This window comes from Cynoglossus semilaevis, chromosome 8 (genome assembly GCF_000523025.1).
Source record: "Cynoglossus semilaevis isolate Cse_v1.0 chromosome 8, Cse_v1.0, whole genome shotgun sequence".
Taxonomy (NCBI): domain Eukaryota; kingdom Metazoa; phylum Chordata; class Actinopteri; order Pleuronectiformes; family Cynoglossidae; genus Cynoglossus; species Cynoglossus semilaevis.
This window is the reverse complement of record NC_024314.1, coordinates 6,060,157-6,076,402: the sequence shown is the minus strand read 5'-3', so window position 1 is coordinate 6,076,402 and position 16,246 is coordinate 6,060,157. Positions and strand designations below refer to the sequence as shown.

Here is a 16,246-nt window from a genome sequence, read left to right as displayed (position 1 = left end):
CCCTGTCTGGTTCTTGTCTATCAGCTCTCTGCTGCCCCCCTCCGAAGCTGGTGAGTACGTCTGCTCTTTTCATCTGCATGAGTAGCTTTACAAGGTGAGCAGTAGAAAACAGTAGGTGACAAGCAAGCAGCTAACACAAATGGTGAGTTGAAAACACGGGGAGACAGGAAATCACTTCAAAACATGCCCCCAAAAAAGAAGGTTTAAGCTTTTGACCTCTGAGCCCATTATTACTGTCTTGCAGGGAGGAGTAAAGTAAATTCAAAAGGGACACATGGAAATTAAAGGCTTTTAATCTGGTAAATATAAGAAATTACAGGTTAAACATATAATAATGTGTGTGTCTACTATCAAACAAAATCAGTATGAATTGATTTTGTTTATTATTGATTTCCTTGAATTTAAATTAATTTATTATCTAGTTACTCTTTATGAAGTTGGTTGTGTTGCCTAAATAAGATATATAAATATAAATAAGAGTTTTATAAATTAGCAGGTGTGGCTGTTTTGGTGGTAATTATTATGAATTATTCTGAGTCAAATTTCAAAATAACAAATGACATATGTTACTTATCATGTTTATCAAATTTCTGTTTCAGTAAAAGAATAACAACTTAAAAAAACGTATATTTCTGTTACTTTACTATACTTAGATATTATCGTTGATGTATCTACGTTATACATTGACTACTGCCGTTACTAAAGGACAAATTGTGACAAAACTACAAAATGAAAATGTATTTCCTTTTCCGATTTTGTGACGTAATCACGTACATGACGGCGCCTGTCGTCACTTCCTAGTACAGCGTGTTTCTGGAGGTCAGATACATGATGTAAAGACGATCTGTAAACGAACTAAGACTAAAACGTCATTGAACATTAGTTTATTACCAGAATTAAACACTTCTGATGTGTTGGCAAGAGACATCGGAAGTGGTAGATTACGTCATTTTTCATCATTTTATTTTAGATTTTGGCTGTTCCGACATAGCTAACGTTATCTCAGCTAGCTACCTCGAGGGATAGTCTCTTCCTGACCCCAGAATTGTCCAGGTATCCTCGGTCTTCAACCATGGACAACAACTCACAAGGATCAGGTGGAGTCAAATCAGGTCTTGGAAGCCTTTTTGGAGGCGGTTCGCCTGGATACTCCAACAATGACCTCGCCGGTGTTTCTTGTAAGTGTTTCACTGAAATACTTATACAGTTTATGGGTAGTAAAGCTGAAACTCCCTTAAAGATGTCAAGGAATATGAAAATATTGTCAGATGAATACTCGGTGTTTTATGTTTTTTCAGTGACAGGAATGAGCCCTCTGTCACCATACCTTAATGTCGACCCACGCTATCTTGCTCAGGTATGACCCGGTTCAGTTGAAGATATATTTTTATTCCTACGTTTGTTTTCTACACTAACAGTTTGTTATGTTGTTGTTATTGTTGTTTTGTTTATAGGACACAGATGAGTTCATTTTACCCACAGGCGCCAACAAAACCAGAGGGAGGTTTGAACTAGCCTTCTTCACTATCGGCGGATCTTGTATGACCGGTATGTAAATCTTCATAATATTTAAAAAATATCTGTGTAAGTGCAAGTGAAACAAGCCCTGGTGCACAAGTCTGTCAAATAATGGTTTATATTTTTGTGCGAGAAAACGTAAGTCTCCTAGTTAGCTTTTATGTCACAACTGCATCACAAAATTTGTGAATAACAAGATCTGAATCATCATGATGTCAGGACTTTTTCAAGATGATCAAATTTGCAGTACTTTGTAACTACATGTTTATGGATAATCTCTCACCAACTAATTCTGTTTGTCTGGGCAACAGGAGCAACATTTGGGGCTTTTAATGGTCTTAGAATGGGCATCAAAGAGACCAGAGACATGGCCTGGTCCAAACCTCGTAATGTACAGTGAGTACAGTCAAAGTTACTCTTGTTATTTCTGCTAATATACAATATGTCATATGTCTTGTTATTTCTGCTAATATACAATATGTTATATGTCATTTGAAATCTTTTTATTTTCATTCTTCAGGATTATTAACATGGTGACCAGACAGGGTGCATCTTGGGCCAACACATTAGGTTCTGTTGGTAAGTCAGTGGACCTGGAAGAGAGCATTTGAACTGCAGCGTGTATGGGTCTGCAATAATTAATCTTTTTACAGCAAATCTTTAAAGAATCTCTCTCTACCGTTGCAGCTTTGTTGTATAGTGCTTTCGGTGTAGTGTTTGAAAAAGCGAGAGGAGCAGAGGACGACCTCAACACAGTGGCTGCTGGGACATTAACGGGGATGCTCTTCAAATCAGCAGGTACGTTTTGTTTTGGTTTTCAATACTAGTGGTGGAGCATTTTCTCTGTTCCTTATCTGTTCATATCTGTCTTTTTCAAACGAATTTCATAAGATTTATGGGTTAAAGCTCATTGAAGTCGCACAAAACAAAGAACTTTTTCTCTTTCTCACTCCATGAGGAAACAGTAGTTCCATTGGATTTCAGGCTGGAGAGGTGTTCAGGAGTTTATAGTTGAACCAAGTCCAAAGTTACACTCAGACATGTCCCCCATCCTCACACCTGAAGAAGTTCTGTATTTATTTGAAGTGTCACGTACAGGTGTTCAGTTATTAGCACAAAGCCGCACATGTAACAAACTGAAAACGTGTGTAATAAGTTGAAACTACAGCTCAGTGTTTGCCTGCGTACTGCCAACATAAATAGCTGATGAATATTTTAGTTAAACCCTACATTCATCACAATTATTATTATTCATTGACATTGTTGTGTGTTGTGTGGTTACAGGTGGATTAAAGGGTGTAGCCCGTGGAGGTCTGGTGGGCTTAGCCTTATCCAGTGCCTATGCTCTCTACAACAACTGGGACCACATCACCAACTCGTCCTCCTCCGCCTCCTCTCGCCTGTACTAGTGTTTCCCCCACGCTTCTGCTTTTATATTAGGGCCAAATATATTTTTGTCAGGACACAGCATTTACGGTAAGCAGCAGATTTCCCCCAAAGTGTAAAGTGGCTCCACTTGGTTGCCTTCCACCCATTAGCACCCATCCTGTCCTGAAGCATTCAAGGATTTGAAAACTGTCTGGACAAAATAAATTCTGAAATTGTGGACTACATTAATCTGATGGTCAGGGTTTCAACAATCACAAAATGGCCTAAGAAAAGTTCCTGTCACTGGTTTGGTCATTAACAGGAACGCCGAGGAGACGGAGCTCACTGGTGTTTCCTACAATATCTGAACCATGACACTGATTGGACGAAGGGAGCTGTTATAATGTTGGTGGCATCAGGGGAGTGTTGTTGTGACTTTGGACTGAAAGACTGTTGTCAGAGTTTTATTAAAGACAAACACACAGAAAATAGCCTGATGGGTAATTCTGCTCTTGTATTTATTGAAGTAATGTGCATTGGCGTCTGTCACTGCAAGAAGAAATCGGTGTCAAGTTCTACTGGAAGTGTATGCTGGTACTGTTTTCATAAATCACACCATATTAAAAGTGACTACAACAAAAAGGCATTTTGAGAACATGTTTTGTGATGTGATACGTTGCAACATCGACCTTTCGTGACATCACTTTTTTAACATTGTTTTCTTTTCTTTTTTGTAATTGTCTAGAAACGTCCGTCATTCCAACACACTTCTCCAGCACCATTGTCAGAGGAATTCCCTGAGCTATATTGTTGTATAGGTGGACCAGACCAAACAGTTCCACAAGGGGCCGCTGTGGCTGCAGGTTTTTGTTCCAATCAAACAGCAGCTCACCTGACTTGGCTCATTTAATCAACGGATCTGAGTCTTTAGGCAGTTGATTGTTCAGTCAGTGTGCTCTGGGTCGGTTGGATCAGAAACCTGCAGCCACACGGCCCTTTCAAAAATAGTGTGGACATGCCTGACGTAGACACAGAAGAAGGTTTGTCTTCAGCCACAACTTGTGCATTGCTGATGTGACAAAGTCCTAAAATAGCGACAGAGTTTCTCCTAATCTTGATACTGTCTTCAAGGAACAACTCAAGAATCAGAATAAAATCCTGGGGAATTTAATGAATGGAAATTAAATAAAAATAATGATAAGAAAATGTGCCAAATTCCAGTAATGACCAGTGATAAGAAAGCATCCTAAACTTTTTTTAGATCTTATATAGAATAAAAACAATAGAAAAATAATAAGTCACTTTGTATCAGTTGTTGAAGAGAAATTCTCCCACAATGAAATGATCAAAGATCATTTAAATACTTCATTGGTAAGTCATGAATGACAAGATTCTCTGTTGAATCAAATGTTAGTATTAAGAGGAAATTTATCAGTTTTTCTGTTGGCAAATCAATTCTTATTCATCACATTGAGGATAATTTATTCTTTTACACAACTCAAGAATGAATGGTTGAATTGTAAACTACCGAAAGATAAAAACAAATGATTGCAGATGTGATCGGGACTAAAAACAGTTTGGTTTTGGGCTGGAGATACTGAACACTAAACAGAGCAGATATTCTTTTTAATGTGTTCTTGATCCGCTTAGTGCAGGAAGAAGTCCCTGATGCGTGTGGCCTCTATCCACGGGATGTAGGCAGCGGTGCGAGTGAACACGCTGGGTTTGTTCTCCACGGTGCAGCCTATGGGACCAAAGCTCACCACACCGTGCACCTCCCAGCGGTCACGCCCCAGCTGACAGAGCAAAGGACCACCAGAGTCTCCCTGGGAAAAAAAGAGGCAGGACAGGCCAAAATTAGACATGTGTGGTGGCTTTGTCCAGGCAACGTCTGAAATTATCTGGGATTCAGCTGAACATTTTAGACATTGCTAAATCTTTGCATCTCCAACCAAAAATACAATTGAAAATAGCAAAAATTATGAAAATGAAAAGTAAAAATGTGTGGAAATTAGATATAAATTGTTTTTAAAAAGTTGTCAAAATGCTACAAAAGAGCAGAAATGATAACCAGCCAATTATATAGCTATGGCAGCCAGGAGTGGTGTTAAATTAGATCGAATTTCAACTCTTAGATTTAGAAATTTAGATTACATTAAGGTCAACCCAGAATTAGAAAAACAAAATCTCCAGGTTAACACAGAAATTGCTTAAAGGCAGCACAGTAATAGTTGGAAAAGAAAATCTCGACTAAAATATAAATTGTATTTCCTTCTGGATTTATACCTGTAAGTATCAGCCCAATGATTAAGTCCAGTGTTGGTTCATTTGCAGACTGTCATCAGTCTTACCTGACAGGCAGCAGGAGGATCTCCAGTGTCCTTGAACCCAGCACAGATCATTGAATCCTGGACACGATCCCCCCAAAATTTCTTTTGCTTACAGGTCGTGAAGTCGATGATGGGGAGACGGGCTTGATTCAGAGCCTCGGCCAGGGACACGTTTTCTTTCCCACCTGTTGACTCAGCACAATTATCAGTTGGAAACTGAACGGGCTAGTATAAAAACACCCCTGGTGCTCCACATACCTCGGGTGTCTCCCCAGCCTGTGACCCAGCAGTAGTGTCCCGGTTTGAGGCTGGTCTGCTTGTGTGGCAGGCAGGCGTAGCGGATGTAATTTGAAGGCAGGATATCTTTGGCAGCCTTCACCAGGGCGATGTCATAGTCCAGCTCGGTGTGAGCTGGGTAACGGAAGTTCTCATGTCTGTAGATTCTCTTCACTGGGAAAATCCTCTCTGCCATCTCTGAACGTTTCAGACGGTGCTTCCCCAGAAGGATCCTCCAGCTCCCAGCATCCTCAGCTTTGCCTCTGAGGAATCACTCATTGTAAATACTGCTGGAAATAATATACTACCTTTTTTAGCATTTCAAGTCATTGGTGATTTTTAATTACTTTTGAAAGCAGTGAGCTGCAGTTAGGACCCAGTTCTTGTGGATGAGAGTTCCTCCGCAGACATGGATGTAATGTTTACTTCCCCGGGGTCGGACCTAGGGCAGAGAACCTGGACGTCAGTCTCTTCTGTCTTAGATAGAAAGAAGTTTACCCTCTCCTCACCTTGGAAGGTTAATCTGTGCTTCACTTAGATTCTTTAAATCTAAGACAGATTTGAACCATTTGTATCAGATGATTTAAGGTGGAACTGTCCAGTAGTTTTTTACACACTGTACTTGTACATCTATAGAAGAAACCTACTGTACACGATTGTTTCATGATGTATTGTAGTATTAAACTGACAGTTTTACCTGCAGAGAGACCTGCCACGGCCAGGAGTGAGGTCTGGCCTCGTTTCCTGATACAATTCTTTCAACCATGTTGGGTTTGAAGTGGGCCATACCACAGTCTTTGGGCCAGTCTAGACAAAAAGGAGCCACAAAACATAGAGATCAATATCATCAATGTATTTTTTAAAACATTTTTTTAAAAAGTGTCTTTGTTTGTGTCTACGTTCTCACCCAGGTGGAGGATTTTGTGCTGCGGTTGCCGTCCTGGTGTAATTTTATAAGCAGCTGCAGGCAGTGGTGCCATGCTCAGCAGCAGCGGCAGCAGCAGAGCCAGGAGAAGAAGCAGAGGAGGTCCAGGTACAGCCATCGTCATCCACACAGTCCGCGGCCAGCACACACACCCATGCTATTTATACCAGGCAGCAGGTTTATGTACACGTACAAAGCTGTTTACATTTATAGCTGTGCACAAACAGCCTGACAACAGGGACAATAGGTGGCAGTAAAACAAAGGCTGAGTGCTGGACTGTTCTGCTGCAGCTGAGAGTCAACTGTGGTGAGCCATCAGCACTTTCACATACTCACAGTACACTAATGTACACACAGGATACTGTCCCACACCAAACATCACACCATGTCACGTGTCCCACATGTACACGTACAGTAGCAGTGCCCTGACCCTGACCCTGACCCTGACCACGACCTTTACCTTTGATATCTAACTATGCTCTATTACTATCTTTCAACTTTCTCCAACATTTTGTCTTGACTTTTAACAACAGGTTTTGCTAGCTTTTAGCCTTTTTCCAGCCATTTTTAGCTTACCTAAACTAGCATTCCTAGTTATTCAAGCTAGCTCCTAATTATCATATAAATAGCTATTTTTCTGCTGTAAATGTCATAGTTTTTTGCTATCTTTTGTCATTTTTTTTCTACTTATGGTTACTTTCATAGAATTTTTTTGAAATGTGGAAATGTTTTAAGGGCCATTTTTTAAATACATTGATTTTGCTGAAATTCAAGTTAAGTTCTTGCCAATTTTACTTTTTGTTTGCTATAATATTTGTTATTAGAATATGTATTTTCCATTTTTTTTCAATTTATTTATCATTCTTTAAATCAACAAAAATATACCACACTCACTAAAGTGAGTTCAAGAAAAAAAAACGTTTGAATTCATAACGTCTGCATGAACAGATACGTTGTTGGTTGCTGACAGCTGAATCTGTTCATCACTGTGAACAGTACAACCTAAAGAAAACACATTCACACCTTTGTGTTTGTTTGATGAAAACCTCAGAATCATCAACAACAACATCAGTGCTTCTCCCTCCGGCAGCCTCCGCACCAGCCTGACACACTTCTCATCACACTTCTCCTCTGACTGTGACTCTCATTGGAGTGAGATTTCAGACGGCTGATTCCTTCCTCTGTGTAAACCTCATCCTCTTCCTCTCTCACATTTTCCCCCTCAGCTCTGCTAACTCTGCAAGGAACATCTGGTGTTTCCTCCTCCTTACCTCCTCTGTCCTGCCCCACCTCACTGTGCATCACACAGAACGAAGTATTAATCATAACATCTGCCTTCAGCTCAGGAGCCTCGGCTTTCACTACATTTGACGTTAGCGGTGGTTTTGGAGCTTTGGTCTTCTTGGAGGACTTTCTCAGCGGTGGGTCTGGACTGAGCTCCAGGTGTCTCTGTATGGCAGTGCTCAGCACCTCGGGGTCCACAGATGCTCCGTGAATGTCCCATGTCAACCCGTCCTCATCCCACTGGACCTGCTTCATGCTGCTTCTCCTGCCCAGGTCGTCCTTGTCCAGCATCTTCAGACATGATCTCTTCTTCTTCTCCTGGTGGAACTCTCCGTGTCTCTGCTCCTCTTCCAAACTACTGATTTTAAACATGCTGGAGGAGGGTGATACCAAATTAGAGTGTGACCCCACTGAAAACCTCAGGTTCAGCCTGGATCCAGGAGGCGAGCCCAAGATGGAATGTGACCCCATGCTGCAGGTGGAGATGTTCCTCCTGAGGTCCCACCAGGAGCCAATAGGAGAGACGGTCTGCACCTCAGCATTGACCAGTTTGTTCTGTGACGTCATGGTGCCTTCCTCCCGAAACAGCCTCACTATTGGTGACTTTGAAGTGACACTGGTGCAGTTGTGGCTGCACCTGCAGCAGACTCCGTGCCCGGGGTTATTCTTCTCCTCATGCTGCTGTGGCAGCTCCAGGTAACAGACCGAGGCTCCGTTTCCTCCTGATCCTGGACTCTCTGCTGGAGGAAGACGCTGTGAGCAGCAGCACTGCGGCTCTAAGCTCTCCTCTTCTGTGTCGTCTAACAGCGGTGGGCCTTCAGAATCATGTGACTGTTCATCAACAAGGTGCCCAACATCTGATGCTGCTTTATTTTCCAGCAGGTGTTTCTCCAGGAATCTTCCATCCTGCTGTCTGCTGCTGTGCAGGGGTGACAGTGATGGAGTGGGTTGAGGTGAAGAATCAACTTCAAAGTCTTCTGGAAGATTTGAATTTGAGAAGTCCACACCTGCATCACTAGGTCTTTGGAGGGCAGAGGGTGTGGCTGATGGAGAGTTTGGGGCAGATGGGTGACAGACCTCCTGGGTCAGACTTGTGGGCCGTGAAGACCTTCCTCTCTGCACTACTGTTCCCAGGACTCTTCTGCTGCTGCAGTCGCTCCAACACTGTTCATTTGGAGACTTTGGCTCACGAGGCAGAGGCAGACCGTGCACGTCCAGGGTTGCAGGTGTGACCGCTAAGTACGGACTGTTGGTGGATCTGACCCCTGGCCTCATGTGCACACGCAGCTGTTGAAGAATCACAGCATTCGGCTCAGAGTGTGTGTTGGTGCTGGAGCTGCGTTTAATCTTCAGCCGAGTCCAGGCTGGGTCCCTCTCGTGCGGAGGACCGGTTGCCATGACGACATCCATGGAGCTCTTGGAGATGGAGAAGATGGGGGAATGTTCATCATCATCATCATCATCATCCTGTACCACAATCCCAGTTTTACTGGAGTTAGAGAGAGAGTGACTGAGTGAGCAGCAGACCGGGGCGTAGCTCTCAGACACAGGGCGAGCGGGCTTCGCCATGTCAGAAACAACCTGTGGAGACAAAGCACCTTAATGTCAAACCACGACTTAATCACTGTGGACTCTTCAATAACCCACTGGGCTACACAGACTGAGGAAACAGGAAAGGGAAAACAATATTTTGTTTTGGGAGATACATTAGGGAGGCCTACAAATTGCATGGAAAAAACATGGAAACACATTATATGGATTTATTTTAACATTTATTTTAAAGTGTCCCAAACTGACTGTTAAACATGTTTCAACATACAAACAGTAGACAAGATGAGTGTGTATAAGTATATAAGTATAGTATACAGTGACATACACAGTCACTTGGCAGCACATATTATGAACACTTCCTTGTTAATATTACAGTGCATGAACACACACACACACACGTACAGAGGGCAGAGGTCTTACCTTAAAGATCACGGCTTCTGTCCTGTTTTGCCCTCCAGAGAACCACTGTCTCTCTTTCCTCCCATTATTTTTGCCACTCTCTTTTTCTCACTTCCTAAGAGGATAATCTGCAGAGTTTGTCCTGACAATCTAAAAAAGGTACTCTTCTATACTCACTGTTTTTGACATGAGCAGCTGTCAGAACCACAGTCAGGGCTGTCGTCCTGTGGCAGCACTGCGTTGGTGTGTAGGTGCGTGCATGACAGAAGGGCTTTGACTTTGTCCTCATCCTGGAGGATTAACCTTCATCCTGTTAGCTGCCTTCCAATATCTGACCAGTGTGTGTGTGTGTGTGAGTGTGTGTAAGTCACCTCAGGGATAATGAGCATTTTTATCTCAGTCCAGTTAAGGACAGTGGACAGGAGTTATTTTTATTATGAGGTTTACACTTTGACCGCCCAGCACTCTAGATCATCATGAATTAGAAAATAAGAAACATCTCAGGTGCAAAAATGGAAATGTGAAAAATGAAAAAAATGTATTTCCAACTAACAGCATTCAGAAAAACAACAAAAAGGCCCAAGATATGATTCTGACTTCTTTCCGCAGCAACAAAATAAAACACACTTTCAAAAAGATAGAAATGCTTCTTTGACAACAACATGCAAATTAACTTTATTATTTTAACCAACTGTTTAAAAGATTGACATACGGTTAATGTATATGAATTCTTAACTTAATTCTTTGACGTGCTCCAAATCTGTGTTTCCTGAATGTACTCTACTTTAAAGGTATTTAGTCATGATTGTTCTAAACCCTGGTGGTGTGGTTTTTTAAAAGCTAAGTTAGCTTTTCTTCAGCCAGATAAGAGTATGACACACTGAGAACCAGGCAGCTGTGTCACACACACTAACGTACCCTAACCAACAGAGACCAACGCCTTTTTCTACTGTCGTTCCAGAATCTGAAACGTCTTCAGATTTGGACAACCATCCTGTGTGAGAGCTTACAAAAAGAAAAATCTTTCTGTTCACAAAATGGCAGGTAAGTAAAAAAATAAATATGTCTTCACTTCTTCTTCTTACCTTTGACCTTTCCTTCAATCACCTGTTTCAGAGCAGGTGTTACTGCTGTCCGCTGGTCTGTCTCTGGGCTTCCTGTCGCTGCTGCTCCTCAGTCTGATGTTGTGTTATCTGTGGAGGAAGAGGAAAAATCAGGGTCAGTACGAGGAGCTGTCCTCCCCGGTGCCCTCAGTCCCAGCATGCTCTGCACCAGTCATTCTGGTCTCACAGTGCACCTGGACCACGTAAGTCACAACTCATGTTGAAGAGACACTGCTGGTTCTGACTCATAATGTTTCCCCATGTAATAACAATGACATCACTAGCTGGAGTCCAGTTAAGAGTATCTCTCTCTGTCTGAAAGGCCCGGAGAGATTCCTTTCACGCTGCCTCCTCGTTTAACAACACACAAGCAGAGTGATCTGGAAATGGAGGAGAACGAGACAGAGATGAAGGTGGAGACTCAGCAGGACATATTAGCACATCGTGGGTCACTCTCTGTGAGGAGTGAGTTACTGCTTTTCTATGTACCTGAATATAATCTTTGAATGGATGAACCATAGCTGCTAAAGAAATCTCAACTACTACTTCTTCCTATATAACACAGCTGTCACAGCACACGTCTCTCTGGTTAGGTTAGAGTTGTGTGTTGTGTGTGTGTGTGTGATTCTGGCCTTGGTCTTCACACCTTGACCCAGATGAAGGTAACAAGTCAGAACATGTTGTTCTAAGAAGGCTGCAGTGCTGTGGGAGACGGAGAACTTTAAAACAATCTTCCCAAATATCTGCAGATTATCATTTGTATCTGTGTTGATCTACAACTCCTCCAGGCTGGTATCCAGTGGGAACGGTCCACGCCGGCCTGTACTCTTCTTCTCCCCTGAAGGAGGTGGTCGCTCCTCCGCCCGGCATGGCCACCCGCCTGTGCTTCTCTGTGGAGTACAGACACAGTGGAGAGCAGCTCATGGTCACGCTGTTCCGCTTGGGTAACCTCCCCCCACGCTTTCACCGCAACGTTACCCTGGTGGAGCTGAGGCTTCTCCCTGATGACCGGCGGCCAAGACAGGCCAAGGCCCGGGGCACGGGCCCTGATCCGGAATTCAGCGACTGCTTCATTTTCCAGGTGAGAAATCAGGAATGTTTGGAGATATTCAAAGTCCATCACAGATTCTGACCCAGTGGTTTCCATAGATCCATCCATTCATTGTGGTGGACAACTGTCCCTGTATTCTGCAGGTGTCAGCAGTGTGTGTCCCTCGGAGCACCCTGAGTGTGTGTGTGCTGAGTGTGGAGCAAGATTGCAAACGACTTCCTGTGGGCAAAATCCTGTTTCCTCTTGAGGGTGAGCTTAGTCAGGGTGGACGGGTTCTGTGGAAAGATCTCGACAGAGCAGATGACACAAAGGTACACACACACACACACACACACACACACACACACACACTGTATATGAAAAGTCAGTACTTGATTGTACTGTTTCATCATCTTAGTACTCGGAGCAGGGAGATGTGCAGGTATCACTGAGCTACAGTCCAACTCAGCAGCGCCTCTCTGTGGGGGTTTTGGGAACACGGGGGCTTCAGGTGCTCACAGATACAGGTAGAAACGTTTTCATCAGACACATTATATCCTAATTTAGACAATAGATAGTTAAATATCTTGTGTCACCCAGGTGTGTGTGTCCAGGTGAGCTTGCAGATACACACTCAGGTGGTGAAGATGAAGCGCAGCAGTGTGGTGAAAGGAGAGAATGACCCCTGCTTTGACCACAGGATGGCCTTTAAACTTCGCTCACAGCACTTAGATGAGGCCTGTCTGAGGTTTGAGCTGCAGCAGCCTCATTATATCAACACAGGTAAAGGATAAAACCACTGCTTTTAAAACCTAACTAAAATGAATGTCAAACAAACAAAAACAAAATCAGACCTTGGTTAAAAATGTAAATAAACTCATGTCACATGTCAAAAGGTCAACATGTTTTGTACATTGGTCATTTCCAACACAGAGGCTCCACTCTTGCTGGGAGATCTGGTTCTAGGACCCTTCATGTACGCTAAGGGCCCACAGCTTCAGCACTGGATGGACATGGTCAACAGGCCGCAGGAGACAGTGGAGCAGTGGCACAGACTGAGCAGAGCCACCTAACATTTCAAAACACATAACAATCAAAAACAAAATATAGTCAATACCTCCAAACAAATAATAATAATAAATGATCATTTATTCACAATAGATTAAAGCCCCAAAAAGGAACTGCGTCATTATTGCTGTCTTTAAAGTGATTGATAATAATGTGTATGTTGCTTTTTATTTTTTGTCTATTACAATTGAACTAAAGTGACTATTGTAAGATTTTTTTAGATGTCCAGTTGATTTAAGAGTGTATTATATTTGAATTTTCTTTATTCATGCATGCACACCAATAGGGTGGTAACAATATGTCTGCAGATTCAAGGTAATTACCTTAAGGTAAAGAGTTATCAAACGTTTTTTCAGTAAACAGTGCAGTTAACTACCCCCACCGCCCCAATTAATAATAATTGAAAAAATTGAGATACCTCCCCTAAAACTCTAAATTTGTTTTGCTGAGTGTTTAAATGTTTAAATTCCAGCTAAAGTCTACCTTGTACAACATAATATTAAACCTTACTTTTAGATGCAGTTAGTACTCCAAGCCAGAGGGTGGCGAAATCAACCGTTATGTCTGTGACTACAACAGCAGTTAGGAGCAGAGAGCGAAATAAGGAAACGTGAGAACAACATATGGATGCTTTGCCATGTCTTGAACAATTTGTGTGATTTTCTTTATTTGAGTACATTAAAGACGCCATGAAGATAAATGAGAACACTTTATTAGAGGGACACAGAGTCGTCCTGGTACCGTATAATGCACAGCATGTACCAAGGTAACGATCGTTCAAATATTTGTTTCTTCAGACTCTGTTGGTAAAACAATCTGTTGTAAAGAAAAATGCCACACATTAACCTTGGCATCTTACCTTTACTTCCCCCCACAGTCCACTGACGTGGTGTTAATTTGTTGTTCTGATTTGACCTTCGTGTAATAACTGGGTCTGGTTTAATGCAATAAACGGTAGTAGAATGCGGCTACAATACTTGTAGATGAGAGTGTATCTAAAATGCACGTCATATTATTTTTATTTTACTTTTCCTATTTAACACGCATTATGAAAAATATCTCAGTGCATCTTATGGAGTTGTAAATCTTTACAAAACTCGCTGAATTACATTAATTAAGATGATTAATTCACTTACTAAGTATCGTTTTGCTTGTCTAAATAAACGCTTATTTTTTGCAGCATTTCATCAATAGGTGGCGCTAAAACCCATTAAAATGTGGTGACGTGGTTGTGAAATTTTAAGGGCTGTGGACGTAAAGAGATGTAAAGATAAAACAATTGTTTGTGATCGTAGTTGTTCAGAGAATGTGGCTTCAACTGGAGACAAATAATGCGAGCTATGATGTACTGATGATTTACTTGACAAATGTAACTGGGCGTTAACTAAGATAAGCTACAGTTCCTGTATTTTCCCACTCACATTTACTCTCAGGTATCATGAGTGGATGAAATCTGTGGAGCTGCAGCAGCTGACAGCTTCAGAGCCGCTGACCTTAGACCAGGAGTACGACATGCAGCGGAGCTGGAGGGAAGACAGTGACAGTAAGAAGTCATGTTCCTGTAATGCTCACAGATATTTACCTTATTTAACAGTCATTTTTTAACAGGTTTTTTCCCCCATCTTCTTTCTAGAGTGCACCTTCATCATCCTGGACAAGCAGCAGTGGGCAGACCCCAGTGTAGAAGAGGAGCAATGCATGCTGGGAGATGTAAATATCTTTCTCACTGACCCCACAGACCCAACATTGGCTGAGCTGGAGGTGATGATTGCAGGTGAAGGCTGGATCCTGAATCTGCCCTTGAGTTAGCAGAAAGCAGACATAAGAGTTCTGACACTGAGATTCTGCCGATGTTCTCTTCAGAACCCAGTTACAGAGGGAGAGGTTTCGGTAAGGAGGTGACAAGAATGATGATGTTCTACGGTGAGCAGCTTTTAAGTATTTTTAAGGAAAGTCAAATTAAATGTTATTCTTTAAACTCGAACACACCACAATTTTGCTGTCTTACACTAGGAGTCGCCAAACTCGGGATCAAAACATTTCAGGCAAAAATTGGGCTAAGCAACGAAGTGAGCATCCTCATGTTCAAGAAACTCAACTTTAAAGAGGTAATAAGTTAGTGTACAGTAAGGGTGTCGTTGTTTTAATATTTTCTTTGTTGTTATTGTTTTTGGGGAGAGTCGTTTTCATGTTAATCAAATAAGTCCAACCCCCGACAAAACAATTGACTGAATGTCGATGTCTGTCACAGGTGTCAGTCTGTAAGGTGTTTAAGGAGGTGACTCTAGAGATGACGGTGGATGAGGATGTTCGGCTGAGAATACTTGATGAAATGGCATCTGTGAAGGAGAGAGACTACAGACAGACCTGCAGCAACAGACAGGAACTGTCGTCCTGAAGTAGTCAGCTGCCAAAATCTCCAGTCAAGGTGAACAAAAAAATGGCTCAGGTTTGTCCTAGGGTGGTGTGTGTTTTACTCTTTTATACAAATACACACATGTAATCTAACCCTAGTACAAACTTTACTGCTCAAAAGACATTTTGCCACTGATTTTTATTTTATCTCGACCCAATACCAAGGTTTATGAGGCTGTTGGAGTTCATCCAGGTTTTCAAAGTTTTTATTTGGCTGTAGGTGTTTTAAATGAAATTATACCTTTTTTTTGTAACTAACCTCCCGACAAAACAACTATGAAGGCTGACCCTCACTTCTCATTTTTTACTCCTTGTTATTTATATGCCAGTATATTTTAAAATAAAGGAAAACATACTACTTACAGTACAACATGAATCCTGCATTTGAATGACAGACCACAGCTGTGAAGCTGTTGATGAAACAATGCCCACCACTTTATTAAGAAGAGAATCAAGACATTCTAGCTGTCACATAGCATTGACAACAAGCATAAGGAAGTGAAATGCAACTATAAAAGAAAATGTATTGTTGTAATGATATGTAGAAGTATGTTATTTGTTACTTATAAGTAGTTTTGATAAAGAGAAAAAACACCAGGGCTGCATTGCAGTAGTTCCTAAGGTTAGAAATCCCCCCCATAAAAAGACATCTCTCCTGTTGTGCTTCCTTGGATGAAGAAAATCATTTGAAGAAACGTGTTTGTCTCATATTCCTCCTAATCGGCCCATTAGTTTGCTGCATTTTCATTTTCCCAGTAAAAAAAAGAAGGTTGGCCACTGAGAGGAAAAACGGCTTCTATTTCTTTATTGATCCAACTGCACTCATGTTGACACAAAAATGTCCACCAGTCTTTTGCTCCTGTTATTGGGCACCTGATTTCAAGGATTATTTATTATTAAAAATTATTTTGAATCAGTCCATGTTTGACAGACAGGCAACCACCAAGTGCATTTTTATCAGACCAGCAATATTATTATA

The 16,246-nt window shown here is 41.8% G+C and overlaps 5 protein-coding genes across 5 annotated transcripts; 3 read left to right on the top strand and 2 right to left on the bottom strand.

Annotated features, from left to right (window-relative positions):
• The first annotated feature begins 783 nt into the window (after positions 1-783).
• On the top strand, positions 784-3,528 carry timm23a (translocase of inner mitochondrial membrane 23 homolog a (yeast)). Its single transcript, XM_008314314.3, has 7 exons — positions 784-1,178; positions 1,299-1,357; positions 1,455-1,548; positions 1,830-1,914; positions 2,039-2,097; positions 2,206-2,316; positions 2,803-3,528. Exons 1-7 carry the CDS (start codon positions 1,073-1,075, stop codon positions 2,925-2,927), a joined length of 639 nt encoding a protein of 212 aa, XP_008312536.1. The 5' UTR covers positions 784-1,072; the 3' UTR covers positions 2,928-3,528.
• On the bottom strand, positions 2,983-6,576 carry LOC103381786 (elastase-1). Its single transcript, XM_008314313.3, has 6 exons — positions 6,400-6,576; positions 6,190-6,299; positions 5,840-5,934; positions 5,475-5,755; positions 5,238-5,401; positions 2,983-4,712 (listed from the first exon to the last, which is right to left on the bottom strand). Exons 1-6 carry the CDS (start codon positions 6,539-6,541, stop codon positions 4,533-4,535), a joined length of 972 nt encoding a protein of 323 aa, XP_008312535.1. The 5' UTR covers positions 6,542-6,576; the 3' UTR covers positions 2,983-4,532.
• An 886-nt stretch (positions 6,577-7,462) lies between these two features.
• Positions 7,463-10,861, bottom strand: LOC112487335 (uncharacterized). Its single transcript, XM_025057702.1, has 2 exons — positions 10,737-10,861; positions 7,463-9,282 (listed from the first exon to the last, which is right to left on the bottom strand). Exon 2 carries the CDS (start codon positions 9,268-9,270, stop codon positions 7,486-7,488), a length of 1,785 nt encoding a protein of 594 aa, XP_024913470.1. The 5' UTR covers positions 9,271-9,282; positions 10,737-10,861; the 3' UTR covers positions 7,463-7,485.
• On the top strand, positions 9,560-13,306 carry syt15 (synaptotagmin XV). The gene is made up of 8 exons (XM_025057703.1): positions 9,560-10,695; positions 10,768-10,957; positions 11,077-11,219; positions 11,543-11,835; positions 11,949-12,116; positions 12,203-12,311; positions 12,385-12,567; positions 12,718-13,306. Exons 1-8 carry the CDS (start codon positions 10,689-10,691, stop codon positions 12,855-12,857), a joined length of 1,233 nt encoding a protein of 410 aa, XP_024913471.1. The 5' UTR covers positions 9,560-10,688; the 3' UTR covers positions 12,858-13,306.
• A 111-nt stretch (positions 13,307-13,417) lies between these two features.
• On the top strand, positions 13,418-16,052 carry nat9 (N-acetyltransferase 9). Its single transcript, XM_008314309.3, has 6 exons — positions 13,418-13,618; positions 14,286-14,395; positions 14,486-14,626; positions 14,716-14,775; positions 14,866-14,960; positions 15,104-16,052. Exons 1-6 carry the CDS (start codon positions 13,542-13,544, stop codon positions 15,248-15,250), a joined length of 630 nt encoding a protein of 209 aa, XP_008312531.1. The 5' UTR covers positions 13,418-13,541; the 3' UTR covers positions 15,251-16,052.
• Positions 16,053-16,246: the final 194 nt, after the last annotated feature.

Excerpts from the sequence above, each read along its gene's own strand:
- timm23a (XM_008314314.3), top strand. The coding sequence starts at position 1,073 with ATGGACAACAACTCACAAGGATCAGGTGGAGTCAAATCAGGTCTTGGA. Across the intron at positions 2,098-2,205 it reads CAACACATTAGGTTCTGTTG|CTTTGTTGTATAGTGCTTTC; the intron begins GTAAGTCAGTGG and ends CTACCGTTGCAG. Across the intron at positions 2,317-2,802 it reads GATGCTCTTCAAATCAGCAG|GTGGATTAAAGGGTGTAGCC; the intron begins GTACGTTTTGTT and ends GTGTGGTTACAG.
- LOC103381786 (XM_008314313.3), bottom strand. The coding sequence starts at position 6,541 with ATGACGATGGCTGTACCTGGACCTCCTCTGCTTCTTCTCCTGGCTCTG. Across the intron at positions 5,935-6,189 it reads CGTGGCAGGTCTCTCTGCAG|GTCCGACCCCGGGGAAGTAA; the intron begins GTAAAACTGTCA and ends TCTCTGCCCTAG. Across the intron at positions 5,756-5,839 it reads GCAGCTCACTGCTTTCAAAA|AGGCAAAGCTGAGGATGCTG; the intron begins GTAATTAAAAAT and ends GTGATTCCTCAG.
- LOC112487335 (XM_025057702.1), bottom strand. The coding sequence starts at position 9,270 with ATGGCGAAGCCCGCTCGCCCTGTGTCTGAGAGCTACGCCCCGGTCTGC.
- syt15 (XM_025057703.1), top strand. Across the intron at positions 10,958-11,076 it reads TCACAGTGCACCTGGACCAC|GCCCGGAGAGATTCCTTTCA; the intron begins GTAAGTCACAAC and ends TCTGTCTGAAAG. Across the intron at positions 12,117-12,202 it reads ACAGAGCAGATGACACAAAG|TACTCGGAGCAGGGAGATGT; the intron begins GTACACACACAC and ends TCATCATCTTAG.
- nat9 (XM_008314309.3), top strand. The coding sequence starts at position 13,542 with ATGAAGATAAATGAGAACACTTTATTAGAGGGACACAGAGTCGTCCTG. Across the intron at positions 13,619-14,285 it reads AATGCACAGCATGTACCAAG|GTATCATGAGTGGATGAAAT; the intron begins GTAACGATCGTT and ends ATTTACTCTCAG. Across the intron at positions 14,396-14,485 it reads CTGGAGGGAAGACAGTGACA|AGTGCACCTTCATCATCCTG; the intron begins GTAAGAAGTCAT and ends TCTTCTTTCTAG.